This window comes from Tripterygium wilfordii, chromosome 11, assembly GCF_013401445.1.
Source record: "Tripterygium wilfordii isolate XIE 37 chromosome 11, ASM1340144v1, whole genome shotgun sequence".
NCBI lineage: Eukaryota > Viridiplantae > Streptophyta > Magnoliopsida > Celastrales > Celastraceae > Tripterygium > Tripterygium wilfordii.
In genome coordinates, this window is record NC_052242.1 from 4,140,759 (window position 1) to 4,155,665 (window position 14,907).

A 14,907-nucleotide genomic window follows, 5' to 3' on the forward strand; every position below is an offset into this window, starting at 1 on the left:
TATCGTTTGTCACATCTGCTAGAACTTTATGGATTACGGAAATGTGAAATGCTTAACATTCTTAGTCAATCGAGAAGTGGAAGAATTTGCCAATGTGAAAGTGAGGTTGCAAGAAGCTAGTTATGAGTTGTTTGGATATGATTTGATATCTTCAATATCAATATTTAAAACACTTCACTAGCTAATATTTAAATTTATTAACTAATTTTAAAATTTAATTTGAATTTCTTATTTTAAATTATAACCATCTAACTTTTATATTTTTAATAAATTTAACAAAATTTATAAAAGATTAATTTTTTTATTATGGTAGGCGTGTCAACAAATTTATCTGAATTAAAAATTTTTAAAGCCTAATTTTAATAGTGATAAAAAAAATAATCATAAAGGTTAGTATGTGTAGAATTTCAAAAAAATAAAAATTACTAGGATTATAATTATTATATTGTGAAATTTGCAAAAATTATATATTAGTTAAAAATTATATTCAAATATTGAAAGTTGATAAGGATAATAATTAAAAATATGATTAAGGATCAAATTTTCAAATACAATAAGTATCACATAACTAAGACTTGAATCAGTAATAACATTGTCTTAACTTTTAAATTATGAAATAGTAATTGATAGTTATATTCACATAACTAAAACTTCTAATCGTGCTCAAATTTACTTTTAAAACATTTGTGCTTAAATTAATTTTCAACAAACTAAAGGGATTAAAAAATTGAAATTTATTACGGAGGTAATTAATTAACAATTTGTGATTTTAGTAGTGACAAAGAATAATTATATTAATTTAAATTATGGTAAAAAATCTTCAAATTGCTAAATTATGATTTACATAGTGATAAAAGATAACTATATTTTAATTTAAATAGTGATAAAGGATAATCACTAAATAATTAAATTATTGTTTATATAGTTATAAAGATGGTTCTAAATGATTGTTATAGGTTTTATCAAATAGCTACATTTAATTAATTATAGAACATTAAAATATATTTACGATTATGACCCAACAACCAAGACTTGATAAAAGGATTAAAAATTGAAAATTTTTACTTTTAGGTTAAGAGCACTCGCATAAGAGTCTCTTAAGAGATTATTTATTTTACTTACTTAAACACCACTTTTTAACAATTTACAGTAACTCTATTTAACAACAACTGCATCAGTATCTTTATCACAAATCTCTACAACATTAAAATATTAATTGTTTATATTAAAATTCCTAAAATAGTGGCATAGAAGAGAGAGAAGAGAGGAGGGAAGAGAGAGAATATTATCTACGAAGGATAATTATGCACGTGTACATTAAGTCTAAATATACTTCTTTCTCAATTCACATATTATATTTATATAGGTCCATGAAAAATAGTCTTTTTTTGGATGAGTATGAGCAATCTATATTGGAGACCATGAACTTTAGATTGAGTTCTGTTGAGTAATTCATCGACCCAATTGTTGGAGTGTGTTTATTGATTATGTGTCTTTAAAGGCTCTCTTAGGACGGAATAACTTTGAAAAGTGAATATTGTATGTGTCTCCATACGGTCATTGGTAGTCATCATATATAACTTGCTATTTGGGTATGTTTTTACATTTTTCTCTGTAATTTTATATTAAGTGTTCAAGAAAATTCTATACCTCTAACTCAATCCCTATTTAACAATAATTTTATAGATCAATATTCTATATGTGTTGGTTCTTCAATGATCAAGCATTTCACTGTAAATTGAAAATACTTTTTATCATTCGTGCATCGCATAAGTACAACACTAGTTTAAATAACGATATGTAATTAGATTTTTACTCCGTTTTTAAATCTCATTAAAGTTGACTTTCATATATAGAAGAATGTAATATGCCTACTACTGGATATAAACCAACAGTTATAACAACATTCCTAAACCTATAATTATGACAAAGAAGAGCATATTTTATATCAATGGTTAGACAGAGAGGTTGCCTGATTTCTTTCCCAACTTTGTAAGTCTTTTATCATCTGAGAGAGTTTTAATTTGTTGTAACATATCGGACTTCTACAATCCATTGTAAAAAAATTTTATGTTGTAATCTAAATTGAGCAACTTCACCTTATGATAAATTAAAAAATGAATCGAGCAATCACAAAATAAATTAAAACATGTAAACACCCTACTAATTGCAAGATACACTCCAAATCCTCGTGAAGTCTGACATGTGTATCTATAATCAATAGTTATCCCACATGTACATAAATTTAGGATAAAATGAGCATCATAAGCTAAGGGTATATAGCATAACTGTAGATAAAAATACTAGTAAAATAGATTTTCTAGATTCGATCCAATCTAATCCACCAATATTTCACATAAAATTTAAAATATAGGACTAACAACAATATAAGGCAGTTGAGAGCAAATAATATGACAAGAAACTTCAATATACAAAATATCACACATGTATAAATCGAGAGATAAGTCATAATCTTAAATTCATAGAAAGATATGAAAAAAAATATAAATATACTAAATAATATGACAATGACAAGGGCCTTCAATAATAGGGTAGCTACCAAAATATGAGAAAATATGCGTATTACAACACTAACACTCATAAAAAAATTATTAATTGAAGTTCACAAATAAACAATCATTAGTTATTTATAACGATTGAAAACATAAAATGAGAAACTGAGAGGAGTTTGCAACATTATCCGCAAATGTGTTTGGCATTTGACATAGAGCATTTTGAATTTCAAAACAATGGTAATTTACCTTCCATGCATTTGAGATATGGTTTGAAGCCTATCTATATGTATTCTTCGAGTTAGTTTCCATTATGATTTATGTTCCAATTATGTATCCGCTAGACATTGTAATCTCTTAGTACTTTTCATATAGTCTAAATCTCATCTTTGTTTGAGTCAAACACCTCAATATTATATGAGAATATGTATATATGTAGGGGGCGAACCCTCTTGTACCTGAGGGGGTTAGCTAACCCCTCTCAAAAAAATTTATATAGGCCTAACTATATAGTGAATTATAGAAAAGACCCTCCTAAAATTTCAATTTAGACCCCATTGTAAAAAATCATGTTCAAATGATTAAAACAATAACACACATGACAATTATTACCCATCATATTTTATAAACTTTTGATTTTTAGTGTTATTTTTCGTACTTTCGAATATATAATTAATAAATAGGGAACGAAGAGAGTAAGAAGGGAAAAAGAATACCTAAAAAGTTCTAGTAGAGTTGTAGAGGAATCGATCTTCTCGGTGGAATGTTGATGCGGGTGCATATGGATTTATTTCCCAACTAACGAGATCGATCTTCTCGGTGTATTTGGGTTTATTATCTCCACAACAAATCTATCTTCTCATATTTAATTTTCCTTTGCATGCGTAGGAGACGAAGAACTCAATTGATCTTGGATTTGTCTATTAATGATTGGGTTAATTTAAACTGAATTTAAAGTACATTAATTTAGACAATTATATTTTTCAAATATTAAAGCTTTGTGGGAAGATTGTTGCCTCTTGCCAATAAAGCTGAAGAATTTTGCCTATAGATTTATACAGGAATTAGGTACCCAATCCACATCTAGTGGTTTGCCAGCTATAAGGCCTGGTTAGCAGCGGCAGCCACCGGATCCTGAAGTGGTGAAGCTAAACTGCGATGTGGCAGTAGGGGTATATAAGGTTGGATTTGGCGTTGTGATAAGGGATTCTGTTGGTGATGTTCCGGGCTCGGGTTTATTTGGAAGGCATGCCGGCCTGGGTTCCTTTCATGCAGAGGCGGAGGCCATCCTATATGGCCTTGAATTTGCACTCTCTATTGGTTTTCAGTCCATTGTAGTGGAAAGTGATTCCTTGCAGGTCATCTCCGAACTTAATTCTGGTGTTGCCTCCCTCCATCTTTGTGGTCATACCATTACAGATATTCTAGCTTGTTGCCAGAGATTTTATTCTTGTTCTTTTAGACACGTTAGAAGGTCGGCAAATTCGGTAGCCCATGAGTTAGCCAAACTTGGAAAACTCTCTTCCGAGGATGGTTTGTTTATTGAGGATTGTCCTTATGCTATTATGCACTTTGTAAATGCTGATAAGCTTTCTATTTAATGAAGTTCCATTTTCTTCTCAAAAAATAAAAATAAAAATTGGTATGTTAAATTATGAAAAAGTGAAACATGGGTCTCAATTAAGTGGGCATACATTGAATAGTGTTATACCACCCCAATTATAGTAACTCCCATTGAAATGAAAGAAATTTACAAACCCATTTTGACACTATTCAAGGTGCTATAATTCAATTATTACCTACTCAATTTAGCAACTCCGGAGTTGCTCTAGCCTCTAAAGGGACTTATTGGAAATTTTCCCTTAAATGAATAAATAGATGGTGTCAAACCATAATTATTGAATTCTAGTGGGAGAAAAGTATAAATTGTCATTCTTATTTTTGTACTCCTTTCCAGTTTCCAACTTTCCATTCATAATTTTTTTTCTTTTTTGTGCTCATCGTTTCTCTCTCCCTCAACAATCTTCTTTACAGCTTCTAACCCAACAACCAACATCAGTACGAGTATCGCCAAAAACCCTCACAATATCACGCTCTCTCCAAAATCTCTTGTATTCTGCTAGCTCTCACAAAATCCCTTTTCGATTTTGCTCCCTATTACGATCCTCTGCTCCCGTCGTAGCTATTCGTTTTCCTCCCGCGAATGCCCTTTCGTGGCCTCGTTTTTACCTCCTTAGCCATCATCACGTCGGAGTGGAATTAATCTGTAATGAAACGGGACCGCGAAAGCTATGGGCGGCTCATTTCAATCTTGAAGATTGCGTAGGTATTTCTATTTTGATTCTCGCTGTTGCTCTTTCTTGTTTCTGTCATTTTTAATTGAATCTCTAATAAACTTAGATGAATGTTTCTGGTTCAGTTCGTTCAATTTCATTTTAATTGTATTGAGATTATCTTGAGCGTCTCGGTTGTGTAATTTGTTGAAATTAACGGCTATTGAAGTTTCGTTTGACGGTTTATTTTGGTGGTATTCATGTATTGAACCATTATCTTGACTAGTGTCCTCGATCAGGGTTATAGTTTTCTAGTTTTGTGTTTTTTTTACTGTTGAATGTAGCTTGTTGGAAGGAAAATTTGAATTTGTGATTGATATTATATTGGTTATGAACAGTTTGTTGGCTGTTTAGAAGTCAATTAGAAACTGTTTAATTCTGATGTATTGCCAATTTTAGTTGGTTAACACTTAACATCTAACCTTGTGGCGATTGATCAGTGGTTACTATTGGTTGTGTGCCAAACTGTCTCTGCCATTACTTTAGGTCAGGTGTCTTCCCTTCATGAATGGGTTTATATATTCACTCGAGAGAATTTCTGAAGGTTGGTTCGCAAAGCAATTTAATGCAGTTAATGTGAACTTCCGGGGCAGTGACAGAGAAATTTGATACGTTATCGGGTCTAATTTTGGTTAGAGGCCTTCACAAATCAGGTTACTCAAGTTTGTCAATTTTCATAATGTCTTGATGGTATATCGATGTGATAATTGTCACCTTGTTGATATTTTTATTGGGTTTGTCAACTAGGCCAATGGAAGACAGTTTTGTTATCATAATTATCATCGAATTCATATCACATGCTTAAGTAGCCAATTATGCCAAAAGGAGTTAGCTATGTGTAAAAGCCATACAGGATAGTGAATCATAAAAGATTCTTAACGTCAAAACAAATCCCATAACATTAATGTAAATATCTTGTTTTCTTTATATAAAAAAATAATACGGTTTGACGTTCCTGACTGATTATGGTTAACGGTAAAGCTGGAGCTGTAGGATATTAAGGAATAAGGATGGAGTAACTACCACAGCAAAATTTTTAATGTTAGAAAATACAATAAAAAAAGTAAATTGTGATTTAACTTAACAAGTTCTTCTGACATTGTACCATAAGAGTGTAATAGATTGATATAATGACATAAATATCAAATGACTTTCTGATCCATAAATTTTTTCTACAGAAGTTCAAATAACTTGTTTTGCAATGATTAATATGGTTAATCAGTTCTAGTTGTCAGTTCAGACTGAGTAGATTCCAGCATTGTCTTGTTTTTCTATGTTTGTAATACTCGGTATAATTGTTAGTGTTTCTGGACATGGATCTTTGGTTATACCCCTAACATATTTGTGTGGCTTCTCTACGCAAAATGTCTTGTACAGTCTGTTTGTACTTTGTAATTAGAAACAAAATTAAACCCGCAAAAGATCTTGTACACTTTGTTTGACGTTAAAAGAAATGCTAAGAATGAATTGAGTCAAGTTTCATTTCTATGGCGCATTTTTAACTGTAACATTGTGGATGGTCTCTTCACATACTGGAATATGAATTTCATGTAATCCTGATATATGCCTTATGTAATAATAGTAAAATATTGTGTTATTTTTCATGTATCTTCTAGCAATTAAATAACTGAGTTCCCTACACATTTTGTAATCGTTAACAGTACCTGTCCAGGATGATTTGAATTGACCGAACAATACAAACTATATAGAATATTCTTCTCAAAGGGAGTAATAGATGGGGTTTTTATAAAATTGCATTTGCTCGTCATTCCTGCATTATGCTAAAACATTAATGTATGTTTGTGTTCGTGATGCCAATACTTCAATTCAAACTTTAGAGGTTGGGTTCATTAAATATGAGCCTTTTGGCTCTACAGCAGTACAGCTTGACCATTCAGATAATTAAAATTGAATCCTGCATAATTGTTTGACTGGTCACCTCTTCTGGAGGATGCTGTATTCAAGTCATTAAATCTAGTGGGTTTGAGAGTTCCTGTTAAGTTTTGGAGACTTGTGGCATCCTCAAGCTGCTAAAGTTGTGGGACACTCAACAATTCATGCTTATATATACAACCCAACACGTTCCCACACACACCCCCATGCATAGAAAAGATAAATGAAGAATGATGGAAAATGTTCCCAATTTACATGATCCTTTATGTACAATGAAAAAAACGGTTTTTGAGATGCTAAATTTGTATTGGGAGGGTCTCCTATACTGAATATTGGATGTGCTGTTGCAAACTCAAACTCTACTGCAATGGCCGGTCATTACACAATGACATTCACCGGAATTCATATAGAGGCATTTGAACAGCTGCTAATCATATGAAAGTTCTTCCTGTTTGCTTATTAATTGACCTCATAAGCTATCCTTAGGGGTCCTTGAAAATAAGAGAGAATGTGTTGTCGAACATAAAGTAAAGTGAACAACACTTGTGCACAAGGCTCCTGCAGTGGGCCGGGTCGGGGACAATCAAGATGTACGCAGACTTTACCCTCACATCACATAATATGTGGAGAGGCTGTTTCCAAGAATTGAATCTGTGACCTTTAGGTTGCACCCCTACAATTCTACTACTGGCCACACGCCTATGATGTTTTGTTGAACATATTTATCTAATTTAAAGTTTTGCCTTCCTTTTGTTTTAAAGTTCAGCCAGGCAAATATGCAATTCATATTGTTAGCATCAATTGACATTCTAGTTTGGTGTGTGGGTTTCAAATACTTGATATTTTCTGCCTGTCTTTTGCATTTGTAAATTGTCAAAGTTGTATTGGCGTCACGTATATTTTGTAACTTTGTGTTTCCAGTGTTATGGGCTATAGATATACGTGATATTGCAATATTCAATAAATATGGTTGCATTTTTGTTAACAAATTTGCATCGAAATTGCAATTTTAATTCCATCAAGGTATATTTTCTTTCACGACTCATATCATTATGGAAATGAATAACTGACAGCTACCGTCTGCTGTTCTCTTGATGTAAATGTTTTAGCTTCACTGATTGCTGAACTGTTCTCGAAAACCGAAGTGGCTCAATTGCCACGTCTGGTGAGAGCTTGGGACTTTTGATGCCATAAGTAACCCAGCAGTATATATCAATCAAATGGAGCTCAAAGTTTCATCTGCAAAGTCCAGGGGTCTCACCCCATCTGACTGTGCCAGTGATCCTGAGGAAAAGGAAGTCAGTGATGAGGAGGATGATGATCGTAATCATAAGCATCGTAGACAGGACGCTCGGTCGCAGTATTTGGAGAGAGATACTGCAGAATCAGTTTATGCAAGGCCGTATAAGAAGCGTGACCCTAAACTTTTTGAAAATGGGCATCCTTTCCGAGAAAATGAATCCCAAGCAAGTCAAAGCTGGAGAAACTATAGCAATGCTCCGCTAGAGAAAGATTTTCCTATGAAGTTTGAAAAAAGGCGTCCTGGCTTAGTGTCAATGCCACGAGGACCTTTGGATCTGAATCAAAGGATCAGATTGAACCAAATATTTCCTTGTGATGCTGGTCTAGGAAGGGGAAGGGGAAGAGGAAGGGACCCTGGCTCTTGGAATCAACATGATTCAAGGTTCAGCTCTGTGGATATCGCTTCTCAAATGCTTCAGCAGGGGCCCATTACTCCTAGCCTTTTTGCAGGGAGAGGGTTGCCAAATGCATTTGGATTATTGCCAGGGCTGCCAAATGGTGGCCTGGATACATTTCACTCCATTGGTTTGCAAGGAACTGTCAGAGCACCATTAAATTCTTCACTAAATATTGGTATACCTCGCCATCGATGTAGGGATTTTGAGGAGCGTGGATTTTGTCTGAGAGGAGACATGTGCCCAATGGAGCATGGTGTTAACCACATTGTCATTAAAGATGTTCAGGTATGTGAATAGTGAACATAAATCCTGTTTCTAGCCTTCAGATATTTGATATTATAAGCAAAAGGAAGTGCTTTTTGGGTTGTGTCAATGCTTGCCATTGTGGATCCAGGGCCAGTAGTTTGAAGATTCAGGTTATCTATATGGAAAGATACTGATTTTGTATGAGCTAGTTATATTTTCAAAACTTCAAATAAATTTTTGCTTTACCTTCCAATTGCCTAATTGCATCCAATCTGCATGTGACAGCAGATGCTTTAGAGGCAGGGGATTTTGCTTAATATATTGTTGTTGCTATTAAATTATTTTTTAAATTCCTGATTGTTTTGCATAATCATCTATACCACCATAATTCCAATGATTTTGCAACGGTGTTAGATTGGCGCAATGGTAGCTTTGGTTTGTTTTGGAGTATATTTAATTTCTTGTTTCGAAGTTAACAAGATGTTGGTCCGTACTAGCTAGAAAATATTTTCAAATTTCCGTAGCTAATTCCTTTGGTTGTGTAATTTGCAGAGCCTTTCGCAGTTTAACCTACCAGTTTCACTTTCAAGTGCTCAACTAGCAGGAGCAGCGGCTGGACCAGGAACTCTATCTTCTATTGGTAATCCTTCAAGTACTTTTATGAATAGCAAAGGCCATGGAAAGGGCACCAAACTTGGAATGGCTGATGATGTCTTGGGCTTGAATGGTGGATTTTCTGGTTCTTTTAGTGCTGGTGGAGCAGACTCATACGATCCAGACCAACCATTGTGGAATAGTAACTACCCCAAAACCTCTACTTCTCTCTTGGTGCCACATTCACCCAAGAATGATGAAAATGAATTGTTATTGAATGCTGATGCTTCAGTTCATCCTCATGTCAGATTACATGATATTGCTGATAGTGAATGCCCAGAAAGAAGTGCAGCTACTGTCATTGGTTCAGAGGGTACAAGTTCGTCAGTTTGGGGTAGAATTGGTAGTTCGAAAGGAGGATTAGATATAAAAGAAAATTGTAATTTAACTATAAGTTCCTCAAATTATATTGAGAATGATAGTAAGAAAGATCAAGATGTAATAGCCAATGTCAAAGGCACTTCTCGTCATGGAAAGTCATTTAATCCTGAGGATGTTGGTAGAAAATTCATGGTTTCATCTCCAGGGACACAGATTGACTCATTTCGTAATATTCGTAGACCGTCTCAGAAGGCTGTGCGTACTCTATTTGTCAATGGCATTCCTCAGAAAACCAACAAGAAGGAGGCTCTGCTTTCTCATTTTCAAAAATTTGGAAGAGTTATTGACACATATATTCCATCAAACAGTGAACGAGCTTTTGTTCAGTTTTCAAAAAGGGAAGAGGCGGAAGCTGCACTCAAGGCACCTGATGCTGTAATGGGTAACCGCTTTATTAAGCTATGGTGGGCTAATCGTGACAACATTCCTGAAGATGGCATGAGTGGTGGAAGTGATGTATTATCCCTTGCAGTCACAGCTGCTCCTGTACCACCCAACCCATTCATCGCTAACAAAGGAAAAGATGGTTTTCAATCTGTGCCAAAGGGTAGTACAGTTCATGCTTCAGAAACTTCTCTGCCTGCTTCTGATCAACCTAAGCCTTTGGTAACAAACAGTCCCAAGGTTACACCTCCTTTACAGAAGAAGCTAGAGAGCTTGGAGCACTTGAAGGAGGAACTTCGCAAGAAGCAAGAACTGCTGGACCAGAAGCGTAACGACTTCCGGCGCCAGTTGGACAGACTTGCTAAACAGGTAATGCTAAGACTCCATACATTTTGTAGTACTAAATTTTTATGTGATTCTTTTTGATGATTTATGAATTGTGCCCCTTTACATATCTGGTGCAGTGCTTATGTGGTAGTGCACTTGGCATCTTGCTTCTGATTGCAAGGTGATAGAGGACAGATTTAGAAATTCTGTGCTCGTGTGCTACAAGTGTTTTTAGTGACTTATGCTTTAAAAAAGGTTTTAAAGCAAGTGGCTATCTGCAACTTAAGTTCTAGGTTACTGAAAAAACTGTAACATCGAGGAAAGGATGAGGTTTTGTTTGGTTTTTTGGTGTGAAAAGCTAGGAATATTATGGATGCTGTGTTACAGGACATATAAGGGAATAGTATCAGAAGAAAAGTAGAAGGTAAAAGAAAGCGAAAGAAATAATTATTGGTGATGTTCTTGTGCTGAAAGTGACACTAATATTGTTGAAAAGGTTCCAATCAGAATTGTTAACCCAAAGTTTTTACTTGCTAATAAAACTTTCCATTAAGCAAGTGAAGTTGTTTCTTTGTCTTGAAAGATTCTGCTGTTCCTCTCCTTTCTAAGCAGCCAACAGATAGCCATAGGATGATAGGAATATGGTGCATGTGGACCAATTGTTTTTGTTTCAGGCCCAACGATTTTAAGCCACCAGCTCAGAGGCAAACAGCCCAGCTTATGCCCATGCAATTAAAAAATGTTACCAAAAATTTCTTCGTCCAAGGGCAATGCAGTGGCAAGTGATTCACAGATTTGTCTTCCCTTTTGTATATATAGCATTTATTGTCAAGCGAGGGGCCTCTTCTTTTTGGATAATTCTCCCCAATCCCCATACTACTTCCCACATTGAAAAATCTACCCTTGGGAGAACCTTTAGCTTTTGAAATACATCTGGGTTGCCAAAACTGTAGTTATTTAGAAGCAGCTGGCTGTAGTAAGACTGTGCAGTGGATTGCTTGTTTGTGCTCAGCAAATAACACCTCGTCTTCTTGGTTAATGGTTGGGATTGGTGGATACTCATACAGCAGCTTCCTAAAGTTTAGGAGGGAACCTATTTCTGGTCTTGTGCTCATCTACTGAGTGTGAAGTACCAGATCTCTCCAACGAATTATTTTTAGAAGTCTCCTATCTGGTTGGTGCTGACTTAGGAAGATGAAGGATATATAATATATTCATTATTCAGGTAAGTTGGAAAGAGTGCTCTTGGTCTGAGTAAGTCTGCCAGCCTTTAAGACGTTTGATTCTTCTTGCATTCTGAGAAACTCTTCTCAATTCCTTCTGTAATTGAATTCCAAATAGTGGTGTTGTATCTAGGCTCGAGAGGGTAGCCAAGATACTGAATAGGCAGATCACTTACTCTGAAGACCAAGATGTTAGCAAATCTGCTATTTGTGAGAGGGCTAGCGGCAGTAATAATGTAATATTGCTTGTTCAAATTTACCTTTTAACCCAGAAACTGCCTTAAATCCCAGAAAAATGGTTCTTGGATCCAAAATTTGATTGGAGTCAAGTTGCAAACGGGCAAGGTGTCCTCGGTCTTTCAATCATAATACTTTAGAATATTCATTCCAAGGATGAAGAGAAAGGTGGAGAGAGGATCCCCTTGTCTAACACCTTTCATGAAACTGAAGAAGCTCATTACAGAAAAAAATGATGATATTGAATAGGCTGATTTGATAATTATGCAAGTATTGTGAAATAAAACCAGCTAGACATTTAGACCAAAATAAACTGCCAAGGACTCTTGATCCCAAACCAAAACATCTTCTTTATCGTTGTAGAACTTGCAACCCTATCTTTAGGCTTTCTTATGGGATATCTTGGGTCCTGTCGGGTGTTTGGTGATACTTTTAAAATTGACGCTAGCTTATACTTGATAATTTTACCATACGCTAATGTATTTTTGAAATAAGCTCGTTGGTGAAGGTTATATTTTTTGAGCGTATACGCTGGTGTATATGGTGCGTATGGTAAAGCGGTCTATGATAAGCTAGCATATACACTTTACCAACCAGGCCTCTTGTCTAACCAAGTAGTAGATGCGGCAACAGAATATGTAAAAGTCGAAACGTGCTTGTGAAATTCTGAGATGCATTGATGAGCCTGCAACTTTGCATTAAAGACAGCTTTTGGTTGCATACTTGCATTATGGCATTACTTGGAGTCAAGAAGAAAAAACAAATGAGCAAGGGATTTTTCCATCCATTTGCAATGCTGATGTAAAGTTGTCCAACTATGTGCAATGTGATTTTTTCTCCACTTCTAACATCCGATTGTTTTGCAGGCTACAGGAGTCAAATTTGATGTAGTGACTGAACAAGCTACTAAGAGACAAAAAGTGGGAATTGTTGATGACGTTGCAAAAGCTACTGCTCCAAGGCCGTCTGATCCCAGTGCTGCGGCGACTTCTCCACTTGTTGAGATGGCGGATAAAATTAAGAACAAAATGGAGAATGTTGTTTCCTCTTGTCCTGAGAAAAGTATGGCCATACTTGAGCAAGAGTCCACAAACTCAAAACACCAGATTCTTCCAGTTGCAGCTGCTAGGACTCCTTTTCTGTTGAATAGATACAAGTTGGACAACCGGCCCACTGCATTTAGAGTTATTCCACCCTTGCCTTCTGCGTTTGCTAATGTAAGTTGCTTTTTGCCTCTCACCTGCTATCCTAGTTTCCCCATCCCCTTCCTCCTCAAACAACAAATCCCTCCCGCATTAAGAGACAGAGAGAGGAATTTAGTTTCATGCCTATTGAAAAGAAATAGAAATATTTGGTGACTTTACATCCAAGACATATTTAACATTTAGGAGAGCCTGCAGAATTGACCAAACTAACATGAGAACTAGATGGATAGGGTGGAATAAGCTACTCTTTAAGCTTTTAACATATCACGTGTTTGGTATTTTTTGAGTATAAGGGTAGGTATAATATTTTGGAATTGTTTTCAAATCTAGGTTAATTTTGTTATTTAATATTTGCATGATGGCAAGAAGTCGTTCCTGGTTGGACTTTGTAAGTTATAATCTTCCTCAGTTTTAGTTGAAAAACACTTACCTATAGAATGCAAATCAGGACTCGAACATTGAATAGGCTAATCCTATCATTATTGTGTCCTATTCACTCCTTGAAACATAGCTGCATAGAATACTCTTTCCAGTACTTGTTTTAACCCATCCTTTAAAGGGGCAAACAGGGTTTTGGGTATTTGGAATGTGTTCTTCTCTTTCCATGATCCATCATTTTGTACTGCGAATTTAATGGTGCCGGAGAGTAAGGATTATGACGAAATGTATATGCTTGTGTTGCCACCCTTTTATTTCCATCCCTTTCTGAGCAAATCGTGTTGAACTATTGGCTTTTCGATAGATGAAATACGCTAACAGCTTGTAATTGTCTGTATGTATAGATTTCCCCTTGTTCATTTTTTTCTCTCTTTGTAGCCCTCTAATAATTTGAAGTTCTGGTTGAAAAAAAAAAACATGTGCATTTACACGGTTTCTCTCTGTGTTTTTCTCTTCTGTGATGCCGCATGATGAAATATTTAGGTTCAGTAATTCTTTCTATAAATGACATTAATGAAGAACAGATGGGTGTTCAATGTCATTCAGGTTGCTGTCTTGAAGGAACACTTCTCATCATACGGTCATCTTTCTATGGTGGAACTTGAAGATGTGGAAGCCTTGGACAGTAGTGACAGTTCAGGGACAAATAAGAATTGCTCAGCTTGTATAACATTCAAGACACGCCATTCAGCTGAGTTAGCATATCTAAATGGTAAATGCTGGCAAGGACACACAATGCAATTCATGTGGCTAACATCTTGTAATTCTAGCAGAGACCCTACTGGCAGAGAAAAATCTCCTTTGGCCCCCAAGTTTCATGCAGATTATAATTCTAATCCAGCAGAAAAGCTAGTGTCCACAGTTTCCCTGGAAGCCACTGCATCAGGAAATGAAGAAACTGACAATTCAGGTGGAAGAGATGGTGTCCCCACCATGGCGTCACAGGAAGTATCCCAGCCTAGTCCAAAGGCAATTTCCAGTGGTGAGGAGTCCCCTAAAGGCGATGACTGTTGATGGCTGATTGTTGATTTGTACAGTGAGGTAAAAAGTTAAGACCTATTCAACTGTAATTTTCTCACATTTTGTCTTAGCAATTGTTGAAATTTATTTTTCTCAATAGTTTTTCATGTAACGCATGGATATGTAAAGCAGAAGGTATCTGAATTTTGACTTCCACCTGAGGAAAATGGTTGGAGGCTCAAGTGGGAAATTCTGTTGTCTTTCAACATAGATTCATTCTAGGGACTGGAGGAACAAAGTTGAACATTTTTTGTCGAAGTTACTTGAATGTAAGCAAAAATAGGGATCTCTGATTTCCCTCGACTTTGAGACGGAACCATTCATTGATATATATGAGATATGGCTTCAAAATA

At 35.5% G+C, this 14,907-nt stretch overlaps 1 protein-coding gene across 2 annotated transcripts; it reads left to right on the forward strand.

Annotated features, from left to right (window-relative positions):
* The first annotated feature begins 4,496 nt into the window (after positions 1 to 4,496).
* On the forward strand, positions 4,497 to 14,907 carry LOC120009426 (zinc finger CCCH domain-containing protein 41-like). Of its 2 annotated transcripts, none has more exons than XM_038860025.1 (5): positions 4,497 to 4,839; positions 7,849 to 8,724; positions 9,238 to 10,473; positions 12,758 to 13,108; positions 14,081 to 14,907. In XM_038860025.1, exons 2-5 carry the CDS (start codon positions 7,960 to 7,962, stop codon positions 14,546 to 14,548), a joined length of 2,820 nt encoding a protein of 939 aa, XP_038715953.1. In that variant the 5' UTR covers positions 4,497 to 4,839; positions 7,849 to 7,959; the 3' UTR covers positions 14,549 to 14,907. The 2 variants fall into 2 exon arrangements, with proteins under 2 accessions (XP_038715953.1, XP_038715954.1); XM_038860026.1 differs by having other exon boundaries at positions 4,497 to 4,835.

Bases quoted from the DNA above. Each gene is read 5' to 3' on its own strand.
- LOC120009426 (XM_038860025.1), top strand. From the start codon at position 7,960: ATGGAGCTCAAAGTTTCATCTGCAAAGTCCAGGGGTCTCACCCCATCT. The intron at 10,474-12,757 runs GTAATGCTAAGA...ATTGTTTTGCAG, and splicing joins TGGACAGACTTGCTAAACAG to GCTACAGGAGTCAAATTTGA. The intron at 13,109-14,080 runs GTAAGTTGCTTT...AATGTCATTCAG, and splicing joins TGCCTTCTGCGTTTGCTAAT to GTTGCTGTCTTGAAGGAACA.